At 38.6% G+C, this 22,269-nt stretch overlaps 1 protein-coding gene across 3 annotated transcripts in view; it reads left to right on the top strand.

Moving 5' to 3' along the window:
- The window catches only part of grm3 (glutamate receptor, metabotropic 3), a 45,586-nt gene extending 23,543 nt beyond the window's left edge, over window positions 1–22,043 (top strand). For all 3 annotated transcript variants that reach the window (XM_044124601.1, XM_044124599.1, XM_044124600.1), the window contains 8 exons: window positions 140–740; window positions 9,037–9,279; window positions 9,374–9,563; window positions 10,392–10,701; window positions 10,819–11,012; window positions 11,119–11,251; window positions 13,784–13,961; window positions 15,809–22,043. In XM_044124601.1, coding sequence (XP_043980536.1) covers window positions 140–740; window positions 9,037–9,279; window positions 9,374–9,563; window positions 10,392–10,701; window positions 10,819–11,012; window positions 11,119–11,251; window positions 13,784–13,961; window positions 15,809–15,885 — 1,926 coding nt within the window. In that variant the 3' untranslated portion in view covers window positions 15,886–22,043. The remainder of the gene's footprint in view (window positions 1–139; window positions 741–9,036; window positions 9,280–9,373; window positions 9,564–10,391; window positions 10,702–10,818; window positions 11,013–11,118; window positions 11,252–13,783; window positions 13,962–15,808) is intronic.
- Window positions 22,044–22,269: the final 226 nt, after the last annotated feature.

Genomic DNA, 22,269 nt, shown 5'->3' with positions numbered 1-22,269 from the left:
AATAATAGCATGAGACTGTTAAGCACATTTTCTTCCTTGTTTTTCACCATTAAATGATGATGATCACGGATTGCAAATAACATTAGAATGGAGGAAGCATTTTGTTTTTTTCACTCCATAATCCCCCGTTTTTCTCCAGGTGGGACGTTCGAATGCTAAGAAGTCTTACGAGGTTGTAATCCGTCAACTCCTTCAGAAGCCAAATGCCCATGTGACCGTCCTTTTCCTACGCAGTGATGATGCCAGAGAGCTGATTGCAGCTGCCGCCAGGCTTAACACCTCTTTCATTTGGGTGGCTAGTGATGGCTGGGGCGCACAAGAGAGCATTGTCAAGGGAAATGAAATAACTGCTGAAGGAGCTATCACACTTGAACTGGCGGCAAACCCTATACCAGATTTCAACCGCTACTTCCTGAGTCTGGACCCTGTCAAAAACCACCGGAATCCCTGGTTCAGGGACTTCTGGGAGCAGCGTTTCCAGTGCTCTTTGGGAGCTGGAGGCATAGGCTTTGGGGGAACACCTCTTCCACCGTGTGACAAAAACTTGTCAATGGACCAGAGGTATTTCGAGCCAGAGTCCAAGATTATGTTCGTGGTGAATGCAGTGTATGCCATGGCCCGTGCCCTCCACAACATGCAGCGGAGCCTGTGCTTGAACACCACCAAGCTGTGTGACAGCATGAAGGCCCTGGATGGGCGCAGACTCTACAGGGATTACATTCTTAATGTCAGCTTCACAGGTAAGTGAACAAGCGCATGGTGAAGAGAGTGTCGAGTTCCAGATAAGGTGGTGAGAGTGGATGAAGCGAAAAGAGAAGCAAATGTTGGAGAGGAAGGATACAAGATAAGAAGAAATAGACAGGAATGTGAACGTAGTGTCTGCTTAACGGTCTTCTAATGAACACATGGCTGTTGTCCATCTTCTGTGCCACAGAACGTGAAAAGTCCTGAAACAAATCCTCTTAATTGCTATGTATTGTCAGAGCCAGCTTGCCATTGACACCTTTTACCCATGTGTAATTGATACAACACTACAAAGTTGCTTTGAGGAATGAGAGCTGCAGTTAATCCGTGAGCCATATTCTTCTCTCTTACACTAATGAGATTGTGTGTGTGTTATAATAGCTCCTATAGCATGCAGCTTGTCTGTCTGTCAGTCTCTGAAGAGTCGAGAGAGGAGACAGAGGATTGGCTTGACTGACAGATCACGCACAAAGGAAGTGTTATAAATAAACTACTGCATCTCAGGGACTGACACAGGTTTAGAGGTGCTTATTCCCCCACCAACCGTGACCAGAAGCAGACTTCAAAACACCCTAGCAAACAACATTAACAGCGGCTTTGCCATGGGACATTGGGGAGAGTGAGCAGGAGGGATGGAAAGAGGACGAGGAAATGGCATCATCCATGAAGGTTGGGGAAGAGAGAGGGGCTTACAGATAAGACTGACAGGCAGACTAAAATGAGGAGAGTTTGAGTTAAGGTGAAAAGAAGTGAGAGAAAAAGTAGTAAGGGGAGAAGCGAGGAGTGAACAAACAAGAGCTGCAGCGGATCCTGAGTGGGACATCATGCGTCAGCTGAAGAACACGGTTTTATTTGAAATGTTCCCATCATGAAAATGTGGCTAGATAAAAAAAGACTATGACACAAATAAAGTTGACCAAATCTCATAAAAATCAACCGTACTCTCTATTTTAGATAGTTGCTTACAATATTGATTGAAATACCTCACATTACCGCCAATAAAGCAAAAGTGAAATATGAAATACGAGATTAAGGGTGATTTTTTAATAGCTATCATACATTTGTGCTTTAAAGGGTAAGTAGCAAAGTATTTGGAAAAAAATTACAAAGCATAAATAAATCAATCTCATTCTTGTTTAAGTTTTTCAAAAAGGTGAGACAACAGGTTTTTTTTTGTTTTTTGTTTTTTACAGTTTCTCATCTTAATCTGGTGGTCCTCATGGAAATATATCTTTTCAATTTAAAATAATTCAGCTCATGATTGACCGGTCCAACTATTTTAAAGTTTTAACTGCAACGCTGTAGTTTGGCACCAATAGGAAGGTACCAATTCAGCTCCCTACTCCATCCAGCAGCAGTGCAGGGTACTTTTTATTCAAAGTAAATTGTACCATTTGCCCTTAATTTTTCTATTTTTTAAATTGCAAAATTTATATCATACAATTGATTTAAGAGTTGTCAAAGATTCATCTATATTTATTTTGTTTATTTAGCTGAACTACTTCCATTCACACTTCAAAAAAAGAGTGTCACAGATAGAGCCCTCAAGTTCATGCCTTGTTCTTTTCACGCCAGAAAAGAACCAGCAGTCAATGAGTCATCCTAAAAGAACAACTAAAAACAAATCCAAGAGTAACTACAGGTTTATAAGAAATGAGAAAATAACTTTTAATGTGTAACCTTGTTAAAAAAATCAAAACAACGTTTCACTTTGTTTCACCATTGAACAGTAAAAGGATATGTCATATACTTTATTCATGTAAAGGATGTTTATAGTATAGAACTGGAAGAAAATTAACAACATCAAATATGATTTTCCTCACTTTTCTCTGCTCTCTTTTCTATGTTGATGTCTCTTTCTTCTATTACCTATCAAAAAGTCTATGAGATGGATGTATTCATTCAGAGAGTCTATAGCTATAAGTGCTTGATTGTGATTCAGTTTAAGTGAGTACAATATGACAGCACTTATTTTCAATTGTTGGTTGGCTCTGAATGACTCATTGCTCTATATAGCCGATACAGTGAGTGGAAAAGAAGGTGAGGAGTGTTGAAGTTTAGCTGCAGCATTACTATCCGCAGTGCTCTCAGTCAGAACTGGAGAACCAAAACTCCTCAGCGCACCATAGATCTAATGCACACACAGATTTTATATTGCATCAAAGTTTTATTCCACATGCGTTAGAAGTGGTATCCTCTTTTAGTGGATTTCTTTTCACAGCACAGTGGACAATGTCTTTCTCTGTAATGAGGTTGTTTTGTTGTGTTTCCCTGACACTTTATGTGACGCACTGATGCAGCATGTTGTTTGGTTAGGAGAGTGTTTTCAGTCACAGCTCTCTTCATCTAGTCTCATCGAGCTAGTTGCTATGGTAATAAAGCCGACTCTATCGCCAATTGTTGAGGTGATCTGGTAGATCACGGGAACCGCTCCGAAAGAACTAGCAGCAGACAGTGGGGCAGATTTGTGCGTTTTGTGCATTTTTTATGAGTCCTTGTTACATGAGTCAACTACAAAAACACAGATAAACATGTGCCAAAAAGACACATAGACGGGAATCTGCAAAACAGTCAGTTTTTTCTTTTTTTTTTTTTTTTTACAGAGGCAACTTGAAATGCTTGCTTTTTTTCTGCCAGCTTGGAATTGCAGACACCCCCAACCCACACACTTCTCAGAGCCATCATTCAACTCCCACCCACCTCCCCGATCTGCAGCAAACAGATCAGTATATACACACATGCATGCAGTCTCTGTTCAAATAGTGGTGATAGATGTGATATTCCCCCTTTTCTGCACTGTGTGTGCGTGAGCGTGCGTGTGTGTGTGATACGTCTGTGTTAGCAGAGGCGGTGTGCCTTCAGGGCCATATTGAGCACAGAGCTTACTGCAAGGTTCAGATGCAAGTGAACAACCTTCACTCATTCTCTGCCTTGTTTTCACTTGACTCTGTCTCTTAACCTCCATCTTTTTGTCGCTATTTCTTTGGCTTTTTAGTCCTTCTTTTTTCTCTATCTCTCCATCTCCTTTCCTATTTCTCACCTAGAAAACATCCCACTTTTTCTACATTCAGAAACAGCTCAACCCACACAGACTTCACAAGGTTGCTCTCCTTCTTTCAGCTGTCTCTCCACACCGGTATGTTCCGCCACCCTTTCCTTTTACTTGTCCTTCCATCCTTCCTTCACCCATTCTTTATTGATTCTTACCTCTGAAGAATTTCCTCCTTCCACCTGTATCTCTACTAGCATGACAGTGGTTTTTGGTACTTCCACTGGTGTATTTCCTGTCTTTTACACTTGTATTCACCTGTCTCTCCTTCCTTGTCACTTTACTTCTTTTCTTACTCTTATCTTGTCTCTCGGCCCATCCTCCATCCCAGAACCCCCTATTTTTGGCTGAAGGTTTCTTTCTTTTGTCCCATCTATCTCAACCATCTTTGTTTCACTCAGGCCTTAGGTCTCCTCTGCTTTCCTTCGTCCCTTCTTCAATCCAGACTTCCTTTTCTCCTTCCTATCTGTCCTCTGGCATTCCCTTGTGGCCTTCTGCAGTGTGACCCAGGCAACATTTCCATCCTCTGGGATTGAATCTGCTGGGAGAACAAAAAGCTAATGTGATCTCGCTTTTGTGTTCATTTGTGACATATGAGTGCATCTTTGTGTATTTATGCACGAGTGCTGAGGGATGCGTCTGTGTCAGACACGCAATGTGAAATAAAAAAGAAAATCATTTCTCGATGAGTCCCTGTAATTCTCTCTTCGTCCTTTTAAAATGATTTATTCTTACTTATTCCTCCAAAGACCACTTGCCTTCTTTGTCTCCTTGCCTTTAACACCAACATACCCCCTTGGGCCTTGCGTTAGCCCTTCATGGCTGAGAACATAATTAATTTCTCACCTTCTGAATGAAAAGCCTGTCTTCACCATGCTTCTAATTAAGCCAGAATAATAAGGTGTTTCTCAAGTTAGTAGAATTGCTAAAGTGTCTCACTTTAGAGATGTTTTCATGCAGAGGGTTTCCAAACTAACTGCATTTGCTACTTTTTGGAATTGCCCCATTATGTTTTGTTCAATTTTTGGTCTTTATAGATTTTTTTTTTAATATCCTTCCATTATCTAAGCCCAGTTATCCTAGAAGGGGTGTCTATCTCCGGGAGTTAGCGGGTGAAAGGTGGGGTACACCTTGGACTGTGGTAGGAAGCTGAAATTTTCTCTGGAAAGCTCCACGCTTAAAGATCCAAGTATGGGATTTGAACCCAGAACCTGCAAGACAATGGTATAACCAACTGCTCCGGTGTGCAGCCCAGATTTTTAGATAGTTTTACAAAATTATCAAATTTTTCTTGTCAAAGCAGTTATCTTAATGTTTTGTTTATTAATTTTTGTCATGTGGAATTGATCTAGATTTTGTTTGCTTGTTTGTGTGTTAGTCTCACTTTTTAGATTTTGTTATGCTACCCTGCAGTATTTGGTCATTATAAGTAGTCAACATGCCTGATCCTCAGTTTGTTATTTCCTGCCATCTAGATGGCAGGAAATATATAGATGGCAGGAATATATATGTTTGAGTTAACCTGATGCTCTTCTGAGCTTGTTTTACACTGTGTGTTCAGGGAACTGTGTAGATGAATAGTCTAAGCCAGATGTGTCTAACTCCAGTCCCCAAAGACTGGTGTCCTGCATGTTTTACATATATCCATACTCCAGCAAAACTGTTACAAATAGTTTTGCTGGTACAAATTTACCTTGGCTTTTTAATTATCTATAATGTTGCATTTGACTTCTTTCACAGGCCAGTATTGGCCTCATACTGTCAGAACATAGTGTATGATAACAAATTCGTAAGATAATACATTTGCGAAATGTCATCTTTGTTTAAATGCAAATACTGTTGTACATTTTTCATAATTGGTACACTTGTTACATTGTCTTCTAATATTTTGAGAGACATTTGTTGCATTTTCAGTCAGAAAACAGTGTTTTGGTAAAATTATTTTAAAAATTCAAGTTCTAGTAGGGGTATGAGTCATTTTGGCTTAATTGTACATAGCTAAATTAAAATCCAAAAATAAAAACTACAAATAGCAAACTACTTCAAAAGTAAAAAATGAATGTTCAACAATCTTATCAGTCAACTGCTTTCATTTTCTCTTTTTGGCACCTGCCCTATCCTTTTTCAGACATGCAATGTAACACAGACCTCCTCATTTTGATTGGAAACTTTACAACATACTTAACAAACTTCACATACACACACTCAGAGTCTGAGGCAGAACAGCAGTCTGGCATGCTGTCTTCTTTCTCTATTAGGAGAGCTTCAACCTGTAGTTTTACAGGCTGGCCAGGGTTACTCTGAGGAGGCAACAGATGTGTGTCCAGCAGATATGGATGTATTGAGGAGTCTTTGAGTTCAAGACTGAACATCTGTATAGCAGCAGATAACAAAAAGGTCTAATTGCTGGGTTGCGCTATGGGAGTGTCCCAGTGAATGATAAGGAGTTTGCACAGAAAAGCCTCCTTTTAGGATTGTTTGCACACCGACATTCAGGTATCTTGGACTCTGTTTCCAGACATTGTCAGGCAATGCTTTCACAAGACTGTAGATCTTTCAGGTTAGAAGCTTCTACATGCAAATCAGTTGGACAGACCAACATGTATCATGATGCACATTATTCCAGTATCCTTTGTCAGGATTTACATTAACCTTTACTATATCACTTACACAATACAATTCAAACTATCTGATTTTCCCCACCCAGTTTCTCGTCTTCCATGTTCTTGGAAAAATCAGTTTTGTAAGATACTTAGAAGTTTGACACTTAGAAAGTCATTGCAGACCACCAGTTGCCTAAAAGTCGACTAGTTGGTACAACTCCTTGTTGTTAGTGGGTGTGTATGTATATATTTGAGACAACTGGTATATGTTTAAAGCGATGGTGTTGTGTATTTTCCAGGCATATTGCCATTTTGTAGCATAATCAAGTATCTATATTACCCTCAGTAAAAATGCAGTATATATTAAACATAATTTAAAAGAAGTTTGACTTTGTAATGTGACACTATGGGCTTCTGTCTCTTTAAGAAGATCATGTTCTTTCTGACTCTGCCTTCAACATGTCATCACAACAATGGTTCTCATTATGCCATTTACAATCATTGACAAGCTCAGCACCAGGTATTTGATAATTGTTATTTTTGATGAGAGAATAACGTCATAACAGGATGCATAGCTTAAAGAAGTTGATTTTTATGTAATAACCCCTTTAAAATTTATATCATAGAAAATGTGGAACATGTAATAAAAGTTCATTTAATGTATGTATTCAAACTTCTGTCCTGCAATGTAGGTTTCTCTTCACTATGGCATCTGAGTTGAGATACAAAGAGAAACCATCTGCCATCAGTTTCCAGTACATGTCTCTCCACTCTGAGGAGTCGTAGAGAATTTCACTGGCTCAAACTTGCACTCGCAGACACTTTCTTGATAAGATATTCTGTGAACTCAGCATATCCACCTCCATGCAGTCAATAAGAAGTCGGGAGTCCTAACAATCTATTTACCCGCCGAATTTGATTTTTAGGTAATTCAAGGACAACGCTGAAAGGGACCATCAGAGGCATCTCTAATCTTTTAGGCTGCTTTACATGTAATTACTGACATACAGCTCATTTGGCTTCAGTACACATCTAAGGTCCTGGCAACACATATTCTTGATAATTGGCTGGTGGGAAAGTCTTACTAAAAGTGTGTTTGTGTGTTTCACTGACAAATAGCCTGGTTTACCTATTACTCTGCGTTATTTTGAAGACTTTATTATAAGCCAGCTGCTGGGATAATGATTGATATCTCTTCTTCATCTTTTGATATTATCGCCACATACTTATTGCAATAATTTAACTGTCAACTAACCATTTAGCCCCAAATTTCAAATAAGACTTGACGCTTTGAATTTCCTGTGACAGAGGGGAGGCAGGAGGAAGATAAAGGGTTTTGCTGTCTCTGTGATTTATGGATTTCATAAACGCTAACCCCCTCTGCTGCCATCTGACATGCCATTCTTCCCTGAACACACTGAGCTTGCACAACAATTGGATGGCTTTTGCTGCTGTCAATGCCACCCATTTGTACATGCTTGTGTACACGCATGCACGCGCAAGCTAACAGCAGGGTCAAAGCTTTGGTTCTGTCAGCACAGCCTCCCACTGAGCTCAGAGCAATACCTTAGCTATCACACTGGAAGTACAACCTAATAGGGTCCTCATATGCATTTGTGTGCACATCCTCACAGAAAATCTGACAGCTTATTTGCAACTTGTTTTGATTTATCCTACTGATCTCGTTCTGTATGTATAAAAATTGAATTTTACCTGCAAATTCTTCTGTCAACCCAGGCATAGAATGATACTAGGAAGGCGTTGCCATGTTATCAGTGCATCTATCTACTGAGGGGCTGAGAGTCTTGTTGTTGTATGTTGAGGAATCAAAAACCTGGCATATCTTGCACTGTCCCCAGTCACATCATCATTTGCACTGCACTGTATAACACATATCTCTATGTGTCAGCAACATAGATTTGATTGCTCCACTATAGGGACAGATGTGGCATTGTGGGAGAGACACTTCGTCTGAGTCAAAAGGACGAAGTGTCAGCACAATCAGGTCGGATACTGCCAACAATGCGTCAGGTTACTGTTTTTCCAGTCTAAAGTCATTTTCTCCTTCTTTTATGGCTTCCGCATCATGCCAATTTTACAATCTCCTTTCTTCCCACATCCTCAGGGTAGATGGTAATCCTTTCATAACAACATGTATACAAACCAATTTGGCAGTTTCAGCAGTGTGCCTCCCTCGCAGAGGAGACACACAGGCTAATTCCATCAATGAGTGGGTACTTATTACATTGCCCAGGGTCTTTATTCCTGTGCCTTTATGACTATATGGTTTTATAGACAGAGGCTTAACGATGCCTTTGGTGATACACATGATCAGATAAGATATTAGGCCAGCGAATTTATCCCTATGGTACCTTAGAGAGGGATATGAAGTCAGTGACATGCGTATCATCAAGCATCTCTGGCACTTGCAGCCTCTTTGCTAATATCTGAAACTGTCTGGTTCTCAACAATAAAAACATAACTTGAATGGCCTTCATTTATTTCCGAACTCATAGGACAAGGTAGCTATTGTTTATTATCTGGTGTCCACAGCTTCTTTTAAGAAGATTAGGTACAGCAAGTATTAATGTGTTGTTTGTTTGTGATTCCTTATCTTTTATCTCCTCTTCCCCACCACAGCCCCTTTCTCCCCTCCGGGCAGTGAGACGGCAGTGAAGTTTGATTCCCAGGGGGACGGCATGGGCAGATACAACATCTTCAGCTACCAGCGTTCTGGCGAACGTTACGGTTACGTGCCAGTAGGTGAGTGGGCAGAGAGTCTGAGTCTGAACAACGATCTGATTCGTTGGCCCAAAGAGGCGCTCCCAACCTCACAGTGCAGCGACCCCTGTGAGCGAAACGAAATGAAGAAAATGCAGGCAGGTAGGAGAGGGAATTCTAACTTATTTTGTCAAAGTGAAGCTGCATTGACTTTATAGGCATGTTCCCACACATTTCTCATATTATTGTTCCCCAGGTGAGTACTGCTGCTGGATCTGTACGGCGTGTGAGCCTCATGAATACCTGGCTGATGAGTTCACCTGCTCGCCTTGCGCTCCTGGCCAATGGCCAACTGATGACCTCACATCCTGTTACGATCTTCCTGAGGATTACATTATGTGGGAAGATGCTTGGGCCATTGGTCCTATTACCATTGCATGTGTTGGGTAAGTGAAAAACAATTTATTTATTTATTTTTTTTGATAAAGGAAAAGATACTTTTTTTTTAAAGAAATATATGCAAATCTATACATTTTATAAATACAAATTTAAACACTTAATTGCAAATCAGATTTTGAAATATTTCTCAGACAAGTCTGGAGGTTGTCTCATTTTATAAACCCAGTTTAAAGTATGATCATATCTTTTTAAAACTTAAACATAGTAATAGTAACTGGATTTTGATGTTTTAATTAACATAAAGATGAGTTTTTTTTCCCTTTTTTATAAATTTAACTCAATATTTTATTTGATATTTATTTAAGTTCTATGTAAAGACATAAAGTACAGTAAATATTATGACACATGCTCACTACTTCACAGAGTGGCAGAAGAAAACAATAAATAATATAAGAAGTTCTGCCACAAGTATATGTCATGATCAACAACATGTGAGTCATGCTGTTGATCATGCTGTTGAGCTGTTGGTCGGAAGATGGATAGAAGGGAAAAACATATTTTTGCTACAATGTATCACTTTTTGTCCACTTTATAATTATGCACAGCTTTGTTTTGGTCCATCACATCAAACTTAAATAAAAGATACTGAAGTTTTAACATAACACAGTGGGACAAGGAATACTTTTTAAGGGAATATGCATACTTTTTTCTTTCATTAAACCAATAGACAATGAGCATTCCTCCTCTAAATGCCAACAAAAGAATATTTTTGTATTTATTATTTTTAACATTTCTAGTCAAGCAACACATACACAACATAAGCTCTACTGCAAGCTCACACCACTGATTGTCTGATTCATGCTTCCCCTCTCCAGCTTTGTGTGCACTGGCTTGGTGTTTTGGGTGTTCGTCAGACATAACAACACACCATTGGTGAAAGCATCAGGAAGAGAGCTCTGCTACATTCTCCTCTCTGGAGTCTTTATGTCCTATGCCATGACTTTCCTCTTTTTGGCCAAACCCTCTCCGGCCATATGTGCCCTGCGGCGCCTCGGCCTGGGCACGTCGTTTGCTGTGTGCTATTCTGCACTGCTGACCAAAACCAACAGAATCGCCAGAATTTTCAATGGCGTGAAAGACGGAGCGGGCGCAGTGAGGCCGCGCTTCATTAGCCCATCTTCTCAAGTGAGTGAATGCTGCATTCTGTCCATCAATCTGCATCAGTCAGAAGGATGGAGAGAGTAACTGAGACACAGAGAAGTTCAATGACCGTAATTCTCCTTTCTTTCCTCTCTTTGTCAGGTATTTATCTGCCTGAGTCTGATCTCTGTCCAGCTAGTCATGGTCTCAGTGTGGCTGCTGCTGGAGGTTCCTGGGACTCGGCGCTTTACGTTACCAGAACGACGGCAGACTGTCATTCTCAAGTGTAATGTGCGAGACTCCAGCATGCTGCTGTCGCTGGGATACGATGTGCTCCTGGTCATCTTGTGTACTGTGTAAGTTGTGTTGGAGTCTAAGAAAGTGATCAACTGCTAAATTGTTTGCCAATCCTTTCATTCAGTGTTTCAGACATTAGATATTGGGTTTATGTTTTTTTTATAGGTATGCCTTCAAGACCAGGAAGTGCCCTGAGAACTTCAATGAGGCGAAGTTTATTGGATTCACCATGTATACGACTTGTATAATTTGGCTGGCCTTTCTTCCTATCTTCTATGTCACATCCAGTGACTACAGGGTATTTTCTGACACACGGAGAGGCATGCTAAAGTGCTGAAAATTATGATTCAAAACAAAACAGCTAATGTCTGAATCCAGAGTTAGTCACCTGCAGTTTTTGAAGCAAAACAAAAAAGTTTTCAATCCAAAAAGAATAATTTATCACACTTTTTGGTAACCTCATTTTCAATTGTTCATATTTCTACATTTACAAAATAAAGCCTTCTCAGGCCATTATTTGGTATTGAACTCTTAAAGATTTATTCAAAAATGTAAAAAAATTCTATTGCTCCCAAGGACGTACTCTTATAGGTAATTATTAGAGTTAAATGTTGGCAAACCTGACTTTGTGCATTGTATAAGGGCAAAACTAATCCTAAAATACCTTAACTTAGCAGTGTTTCTCTACACCGATGCAGTTCTTTTTTTACGTTTAAGTGAGGTTTTATGAATGTATCTAGAGGAAAGCCTACCCATGTCTATTTATTTAAATGTATGTACATAACAGCTAGAGCAAGTTACCTGAAATTTTCCAGGACCATAACTGTTTGCATTATGCACATCTGCTGAAAGCTGGAGGTAATTTTGGTACGGAAGGAGAAAAAGGGGCAAAAGGGAAAAACTGACCTGCTGTGCTGCTGGATTTTCAAAAAGCATTACTAGGAATGTCACAAAAGTTACAATTTATTATCCATCCTTGCAAAGTACACCCAATATTTTTGCCAATTTTTTGTAATCAAATAAATTTGTTAAATTATTATTATTTTTTTTAATCGCAGATGTTTCTTCTTGTTCCCACTTAACTACAAGTTAGTGCAATATACTTTGACATGCACTAATTTTAGAATCATACATTTTTGAGAACCAAATAAATTAAAGTGATGTGTTTATAACCTCTCAGCTGTTGACTGCAGGAGATACACACCACCCCCCTCATGACTCTGCAAGAACAAGCGTGTTAGATAGAAAGGATGAATCTGTAAATAAAGATAGTTTTAAAGCTAAAAGTAAATATTAAAAAATCACTATTTTGTAGCTGTGTCTTATTGCAGCTCCTTTTCACTCAGCATGATTGACAGAAACAGTCAGGTAACACAGGACATAAACAGGTGCAGTGGCAACTTTAATTTGTAGCTAATCCCATCCGCAGATGTCCCAATTCTGCTGTTCTGAGGTGACAAACAGGCTCTGCTAAATTGCTGACACATGTCCAGACTTACCATCTAAGGCGAATGAGTGTTCTTCTGAACAGCAAAAATCCTGAGTGTACACCTACACACCTTAAGCAGACGTGTTCACACACACAGTCTGTTTCAAGGGGCATGACAGAAGTGGTGCTGTCTGAGCTGCCCATTTGATCCCTTAATAAAAGTACCATTTATTTATTTATGTATTTATTTATTTATATTTTATTTTATTTGTTCTTTTGCTGTGTCTGTCTCTTTAAATTTGTCTTTCTCAGAAAAAAAAATATTTCTAAGAATTCTTTAGTCTAGTGCAGACATAATGTCCTCCCACACTCATAAATATTTACATAAACAGAGGAGATGTTGAATTGTTGATTACTGACGAATGTGCTCAGCTGTGCTGTGATTTTATTTGCTGTAGCACTTAGAGCAGTGATTAGGGGAGCCTGAACAGAGCATGCAGCAGACACCTCTGCAGACATGTGATCAAGAGACTGGGACAGTACTTAGCATCGATTTACACAATGAACCACGTAGGACAAACTTAAAGTGAGCACCAAGAGACTATTAAGTTTGGCTTTTGTGTTTTGTGTTGATTAAGTCTTTATTGATCTATTCAGTAATTGTTATTCTCAGAACTGGGGCAAGGTAAGGAGATCTGAAAACAAGAGTTGTACTCTAGTATCGTACTGGCTGTATTCATGATTAGAAGTCAGATACACTTCTATCTGTTTAGCAGCATTTTAATGTTTTGTTTTAGAGATCAGTAAACTATACTGATGGAATAGGTTTATCTAAAATAGTTCAAAGTACCTTGCAAATGTATTCATACCTTTGAAAGGCAAACTGACAACCAGAAGCTTCATTGTATTTACTGCAACAGACCAGCATTGTTGTGAAATGGAAGGAACATGGTAGATGTTTTTTTTATTCCGATGATATTCCTGCCACCATTGTTAACCCTGGATATGGTGTGTTTAGAGTGATGTGGAGCAGGAGTTTTCAAAAGTACATTTTGTTTTGTATGTAAGCCAAAGACTTCCATTTTGTTCTCCTCAGAAGATTTACTTGTGTCCTTTTGAGGGAGACTGTTTGCATTGGATTTTACTTTGGTACATAGGCTGAATACAAATGCATGGCTCACTTTTCAGATTTTTATTTGCTTCACAATTATGCCCTATTTTGTGTTGGAGAAATCATAACATACCATATTTGAATTTTAAAGTTATAACATGACAAATTACTAAATGATTTCAGTGGTGTCACTGTTTTTACACTGTGCAGTCAACAGCTACTGAAATATTTAACTAAACAAGCATAAACTTTATTAACATTTTAAATTATACTTTTATCATTTCTTCCAGGTTCAAACCACTACCATGTGTATCTCTGTCAGTCTAAGTGGCTTTGTAGTCCTGGGTTGTATGTTTGCACCCAAGGTCCACATCATCATGTTTCAGCCCCAGAAGAATGTGACCAGCCACCGTCTTAACCTCAACCGCTTCAGTGTCAGCGGGGCTGCCACTACATGCGCATCTCATGGTAGGTTGTTTTTATTGATATGGCAGGTTTTCTGTGACAGATGGGCTTGTTTGGCATTCACTGTTCAAAAGGATTCCATGTACTGAATCCTGAATTAGTGGCATGGTATGTTTACTTAAAGTTATTGGTTTTCTAACCATTGTTCTTTTTCAAAAAAATAAATAAACCCAAAGTTAAATGTAAATACATGTTTTTTCATTAAACAATTTCTCTATTTCACTGAAAATTGTGCAACAATAAAATATCACAATAACAAAATTTTACATTTTATTGACAAATTTGTTCTAGGGGAATGTATAATGGTCAGGGGAGACAAAAATTGTCATTGTTTGGCCACAATAACAAGCGTGTTAGGAGGGGTCTCGAGAAGGCTGTTAAATCTAAGAGCAACTGTCAGTCAAAGTGAAGGTGGTATTATAATGAGTGTCTCTTTCACTGACAATGATCCCAAACATGTATCTAAAATAGTTCTGGAAAACATAAAGCAGGCTAAAACTGAGCTTCTGGAGTAGCTCTCATCAACTTTTTGAACATCTCTCAACTGCTGAAGAGGTAAAGAATGTAAAGAAACCAACTCTATGATTTGCCAGTAAATTTATCAAGACTAAAATAAATTTCATATTCACACCAGTGATAAGTGCATTTAAATTTTTGATTGTTCTTTTGAGTACAAAAATACAACATGTGGATTTGGGTTAGATTTCTATTAAATTGGGAAATATCAAGTTTTGCTAACAGGATTTAAAACATATAAGGGAATAAATGATTTTCACAAACATTTTTACTAGTATGTTTTGTTCACACAAGAAGTAAAAGGATTAAAGTGGCAGAGTTTTCTCATGTGGCCACAGGGAATAAACAGTGCTGATGTGTAGGACATTAGAGAAGAGAGGAGAGATTGCGCCGTTTGCGCACTTGCTGTACCTCAGGATGGAAGTGGCGCTTAAATTGATTGGTTCTGGTCTCCGAAGCAGTTCACTTTTTTCCGATGGGTGTTTGTCCTAGTTTCTTTGTCAATCAGTTTGACACACACTGCAGACAGAACTCACAGAATGAAGTACAGCTGATCAAACAGGCAGGAATAAAACAACATAGCCTATAGTGAGGATGGTGCCAAAAACCAGAGTAGTTCATTAAAAAGGCACTTGAGGTAGATGCATTTTCTTTCTCAAAACTACAGAGTGATTATGAGACACGAATAAGATCCGCTGCTTTCATGAGAAATTCAATGTGTTCTTAGAAATTTTACATTTCGAATGTTCAAGTTTGAAGCCCATGGAGCTGTTTTCATTATCGTGTCAAAAGTTGATTGAAAAAGGAAAGTAAAAATAAGAAACCAGGTAGAAGGCAGCCAAATGTGGAGCCAATATCCAAGGAAAGCATTGAACTCATCCACTCATTTTTTTAGAGCAGTTGTATGTTAATTTATAAGGACAAAATCTATACAGTGATTTATCCAGGTAGGAGGAAGAAGTACCAGTACTAGGGCAATGAATGAGAAGTAGTACAAGATAAGATAAATCTTTATTGCCATTTACCCACTTACAGTGTATTAGCACAATAAGATTGGTCTACTGATACATATGAGGTATATAGAGGAATATGTAAGTATGCTGGAAGCAAGCACTAAACTTTGATGTATAGTAGTGGTTCATTTTTCTTTAATCAATCAAATATAAAATAATAATACTTCAAATTAGGAAAGAAGACAAGGAAATGATTCCAACAGATCAAAATAGGAGTATGGAGAGGGCCAGGGACAAAACAAGGTTTCTTTCCAGTAAAATGTTTTCTTTACTTATTATCAATCTTTGTGTTTTAATCAACTTGTTCCTTCTTGTTCGTAGCTTCTGTCAGCGCCCACTTCGTCCCAACAGTGTGCAATGGGAGAGAAATAGTTGACTCGACCACTTCCTCTCTGTGACAGCATCCAGTCCGCTCTCTAAACCCGCCCCTGCGACTGTTAGCCAAATAACAAACATTTTTCACCCCGGCTTTGTTTTACCCCCCTTTTACACACAACAACACTCTTTTACACACACGCAAACATGCCAACACACATACTGAATACAAGCAAACGCCTTCCTTGTGGACTAGAACTGTATTGTTTCACAAATGTAGAAAGTGTGTAACTATAATTAAATTATTTTCTAGGGATGTATATACATGGAATCAACATTGTTGTATGTAGAGAAACAAAAGAACAAAAAAAATGTTTTTAGGAGGAATTTTTTGGAACCTTTGTTTTTGATAGCTTTGTTTCAATGTAAATGGACATGAGCTTAAACATGGTAGGGGGACTGAGTCCTTCCATCTGGATGCACATTTGTGGCTCTGCTTGCCTCACTGCAATACCCACAGACTTTTGATTCTCATGCTTTTTTTGTAGTACATCATTGTAATAACTAACTGTGTATGCATTTCTAATGTGGATCTGTACATTTGTATATTGTACTACTGACGGTTCAAACAGCACAATGTTAAAGGTCTTGTGACACTAGAATGAATGTGGAAAAAAAAGCTAAAACTGGACAAATTAGAACAGCCAGAAAAGAAATTGAAAGGGAAAGGAAGGGAAAAACAGAGACATTCATTAAATTTAGTGATATATTTCTGTTTGAGAATATATCATTTTGCATCTTGATAGATGTTTGTTGTATTCTGGATCTTTGTAAAATCCTTCTGTGGCTGTTTTGGCAGAAAAACATGCTTTGCTTTTGATACAAATGTTCCTATTTTCTAATTATGGGATCCCTTTATCTAAATGGCCATAATTCCAAACGTGTGTTCAGCAAAGCATCACTTTTTCACTCCCACTCCTAAAATGCTGTGTCTTTTAAAGATTGCTGTGATGTATTACTAATAATAATGAATAGCTGCACGGAAAAGGCAGTACTGCTAATGCTCTATGTAAGCCCCAAAGAACAAAAATAAATCAGTTTTTCACCCAGTAATTGAAGTGCCTTGCAAAAGAATTCAGATCCCATGAACCATTTCACATTTTGTCCTGTTACAACCACAGACTTCAGTGTATTTTAGTGGGACTTTATGGGATAGAGCAACAGAAAGTTGTGAAGTAAAAGGAAATTATGCTAGGTTTTAGCGTTTTTACAAGTAAAAATCCTTTAAGAAGTGTTGCATGCATTTTCTGCTGAGTACTTGTAAATCTACGTTGAAGTTATGGCTGCATCAATCAAATTCTTTGGGGTATATCTTTACCAGTTTTGCTCATTTGGAAACTAAAATTGTTGCTCTTTACTCTTTGCATTGCAGCTCAAACTGAGTCAGACTGAATGGGTATCATCAGTAAACTGCAATTGTCAAGTCTTCATTGAAGCTCTAGCTATACGTTTAGTGTTGCTGTCTGCTTGAGAATGAAGCTCAAACTAAGTCTGAAGTGTTTTGAAGTCTCTAACAAGTTTTTATTCAAGATCCCCCTGAAATCACTTGTATTCATCTTCCCATTAAATTGGCTAGCTTTCCCCAACAGGGCTTACTTCTTGCTTATATTCCATAAGAGCTGGATTTGAGCTGGATAAGTAACAGTTATTTGCTCAAAAGATTCTTGCACCTGAGCAACAGATATCTGGAGCTCTTCCACTGTTACTAATAGCTTCTTTAAAAAGGGCTAAAGTTACTAATTACAGCACTGAATTTTCACTGGCATCATTCTAAAATGACTGGGTGTATGTATATGCCACACTTTTTAGATTTTTTTTGTATTTTCAAAGTGGACCTATAATGCAAAATTCACATGTTTTGGTGCTTATATTTGAGTCCAAAATGCTTTAAAAAAAAACACCCAGCTGTTTTCTGGGGCAATAATTGAATGTTTTTTGGTGTCTGGAAAATTAGCTGTTTCAAAAACCTCCTGATTATTAAGTAACAATAAGGGAGCACTGCCCCGTTACAAAGCAAACCAAATGGAGCTTTAGCATGTTTGGTCAGCTGCTTTTACTGCTGTGTTGCACAATGGCTGCTGGACAAGACAGGTGTTTTGTTGTTGACATATCCCCAGAAATCGTTCATCCTTGATGGTTGCGCTGGAGGCTCCACTTCTTATGCTTCGGAGTCTGATTGGGGGTCAAAGATGTACGACTGCGCATCTGCTTTCAGCCATTTTCGTGTGTATAAAGTGTGAGTGTAAACATTGTACTGAGGAGTGCAGCCAGCAGCACCTTATTTGTATTTAAAGTGAGAGGAAGCCCTAAAACAGCTGTGAAAGGAGTTCAAAACAGACTAAGAAACTCTCATTAACTGAGAATGATTTTATGTAATGAACATGTTTTGTAAAGCCCATTGGTCTATCTATCTTAAATTGTACAATAAAGCAAAGCATGTCCACTTTAAAACCTTTTGAAAACCTCATATCTTTATTCTTCCATTTCATAATAAAAAATATTTTAATGTTGCTCTATTACGTAAAATCCCAATAAGATATATTATGTTTGTAAAGTCACAAGAATACTTTTGCAAACCACTGTATGAACATTGCGTTCTTAATTTGCAAAAAATATCAATAAAAGAAAAGGGTGCATTTTGCTGAACACACATTGAATTTTTCCACCTATAGGGGAAGAGTAGCTTAAGATTCATACCCCATAGATACCGTCTGTGGTGATATTTTTAATATGGCTATGTGCCTTAATATGTGTTTGATAGATTGATGTTGTTAGAGATCAGTTTTACACTACCAGCTCCAAGTCTTTGTTTGGTAAATGTAAAAAAAAAAAAAAAAAAAAAAAAAAGTGGCCTCAGTATGAAGACCATGCCACTCAGGCAACAACTTTGTTTATGTGAAGCCCAGTGCCATTGATTGTTCACCTAATGTAATGGACCAGTAACTCCGACAAATCACAAACTTAAACCGGCTTTCTCCAGTCTGACATAAAGAAAAACAGGAATATTCTAAAAATTTATATTCACTTCCATTTCCCCCTGCTTTTAACACAGTAGTTTCAGGTAAGGAAAGCGAGGTGAGGGGTAGACAGATAGGCTACGTTGTTAGGAGGAATTCAGTAAGTATTTGACTTGTTGAAGTGTGCAGTTTACAAGCTTGTGTTAAAATGTGTTTACGATGGGAAGCACAGTGGAGCAGCTGGCTTTGGCAGTCCCATGGAGGCTCAGGAGAGGAAACAGAGCACATTCTGTCAGCTGCTGGCTGATTGCTGCTAACAAAAGATGTTAAGAGTAGAACAGATATCCATAACGTAAAAAAGATGAGATCATTCATGCAGATGCAAATGTGGCAAGAAAGACTGCAGCCTTTCTGTTGGCTATTAATAAGATTGTTGAATAAATTCAATCAAAAATATGTGTTAGGTTCTTAGGAGGAAACTTAAATAGCTGAAGATAGTGGAGTAATTTATAAAAATTTTATTTCAGTTGTTTGACTTTCCTGAAAATATTTGTTGAATTTAGAGATAGTAGTAATTTATTAACTGACCTTAAATGTTTACATATAATATGCTGTCTAAAATAAAGTGTGACTGTTACATTTGATGTTTTAAACAGAATGTGATCAGAATCACTTTTTAAAAGCTGTTTTGTCAACGACAACAAAAAAAAAACAAAAAACATACAACATAGATGTGGGGAGAACTTTTAGAGATTCCATCTTTTGACTGGTCAGCATGTTTGTACTGCCTCCCGTGACTACTACACTGAATGATAAATGGAAAGAAATTTCAAAGGATGTGTCAGGAGGAGGCGACCTACATTGGGGTGTGTTTGTTAGGTGCAGAGTGCAGCGGGAGAGAGCGATGTGGCAGAGGAGAGGGATGCTGCTGCTGCCGCTGCTGGATTATGTAAAGCACTCCCACAGCCCAGAAGTCAGCAGCGCCTCTATGGAAGCTCAAAGCATCTCAGAGATTCACAGTGTTTGTTAGAAGAAGGTTTAGCCATTCACTCTGTGGTCCTGCTCTCACAAGATACACACCACATGACAGGTTGTTATGGACAACCACAACCAACACATTCAATGCTGGAATGTCTTAGTTGTCAGCAGGGCTGGGAGAAAGGGTGATGAGTGGCTGAGTAAAGAGGAACAGAAGGAAGAGAGATATCTAAAAAAAAAAAAAAAAAAATGGGTCGGTGGTTCTGATCCAAGTTGGCAGAGCCCAATGAGATCGGGCTAAGTAAGGCCCTGTACTCACGGCTTTTTAATGGGCACACAAACAGAGCACTTAACCCTGATTCTCCACTCATTTAGTCCAGAGACCAGTCCAAGACAACAGTCTCACACTCTTCTCTGACCCTTTCCCTCACAGTCCAACTCACCCTTCAACCTTTCCCTCACCACCTTTTGTGCAGCCAGGTCGCCGCTCCGTGTGTGAAACTTGTGACTGATTCGGTCTCAGCCAAGACCACCAGAGCCAGAGCGACAGACTGGTGGCTCACACTTGAACTGGAGCGCTCTCCTGAAGCACATGTCATGGAGGCTGCTTCGAGGAGGTTAGAAAAGCGATACAGGAATGTCAGACAAAAGGATCTGAGAAATGAATGCTGGGAAGTTAAATTGAAAACTCAGATGTAAAGAAATAGAATTGCTTCAATACTCATTACCTTGCGGAAATGATCATTTCATCTCCCCAATAAATTAATCTGGAGACTTCTTTAATTGGTTTTCCTCATGAATATCCTTTTCAAGCAGCCATCTATTAAGGACACTGTTCCTCTATTCAGACCTTGCCAACTGTCATGTGCTTTTACAAAGGTCTCAATGCCGTAGCCCCCTTCTATATAGCAGAATGTGTCGCTGGCCTCTGGGCTTTGAAACAAGAAGGGATCTCAGGAGACAAAATGAAGCGGATGCCGATCTGAACTCTGAAACTGGCTGGTCACAAAGCAATAGATCCTGCGTTTATGAAATGTGCAATAAAGAGGCTGTGATGACATCATAATAAATACCATGAAGTAAACATCTGCTGTTGTCTCTTCATCCCTCTCTCTGCAGTGTTGTGGTCAGCCACCTTTTATAATGCTGAGAAATGTGTAGGTTGATTTGTCTCATCAGCAACACCATCACCTACACACACAAACACACATAGGCTCTATTCACAGAGTTTGCTGGCAAATGTTTAAAGATGTCTCTAACATTCCACTTCATCTGTTCCCACAAGTAATGGCACTCCAATTAAACCATCTACTGGAGAGATCCCCAGTTTGGAAAAATATATGCCAGTATTGAATACCAGTTTGTTAGAAAGGGTGACAGTAGTGAAAAAAAAAACAAGTGGAATACAAGATAAAGCTGAACATTTTTTTTGTCTAGTTTTTGCAAAATCTTTGACTTTTTACATTAAAAAAGTAATCTTAGGATAACAGTACAGCATGTTGATTTTATTTGTGTATCTTTATATTGGTTTAATTATAGTCATTTCCTCAATAATCGTTTAGGATTACATCATAATGTTTAAAGTTCACATAAACAGACCAGGGTGAGGAGTCAGTCCATTTACCTTTGTAGTGATCTCCCTCTGCTGGTTAGCTTGGATCACTGCACCATTCTTGTGCCTTCACTGGTCCCAGCTGCATAATAAAAAAAGAGAGAGACAGTGCAGAACAAAGATGTTTCTCAAGGCATCTCTGGACCTTTTCTGCATTTTATGTAGTTTTACTGGGATCTTATGTGATAGGACAACAAAAAGTGGTGCAAGATTAAAAAAAAAAATTACAAATTCAGATTAGTATGCAGCCATTCAGAATCTTTACTTTGTAGAACCACTTTTCACCACAATTCTAACTGTCCTCTAATTGTCCTCAATTGGTTGCGAGCATCAGATCCTTTAATTGTCCATTGATTCTGAAGTAGTTGAACCTCTCCCCCACCTCCTAAACTTTTGCAACCTCTAAAAAGGTTTCTTCAGGTTTCTCATCTGTTCCAACCAGTCCTGTCCATGCTGAAGAAAGGTACGACCAAAACATAGTACTTCAACTACCATGTTTGTTCACGGTGGGAATGAGGTGTTCAGAATGTCAGTTAGTTTTTCTTTTTTTAATCACACAGAATTTTGTATACAGGTGAAACTTTTATTCACCTTTAAAACATTCACCTGACCAGAGCACCTGCTTCCACGTGTTTGTGTTCCCACTAGCTTATGACAAACTGCGAAGGGAATCGCTTCTGACTTTCTTTCAACAGTTTGATGATCTTGTCACTCCTGAAGCTGCAGTATGTAACTTTTATAAAAAATATATATATTTTTACATAGTAGTTAAAATTGTCACTATGCCATAACAGTATGAGACAGATAATCTGTGATAAAAAAAAAAATTGAGCTCCTCTGGCTCTTCCCAGTGTTCCAAG

Source organism: Gambusia affinis, linkage group LG08 (genome assembly GCF_019740435.1).
Source record: "Gambusia affinis linkage group LG08, SWU_Gaff_1.0, whole genome shotgun sequence".
NCBI lineage: Eukaryota > Metazoa > Chordata > Actinopteri > Cyprinodontiformes > Poeciliidae > Gambusia > Gambusia affinis.
The sequence above is the reverse complement of the archived record's forward strand: the minus strand, read 5'-3'. Positions and strand labels throughout refer to the sequence as shown.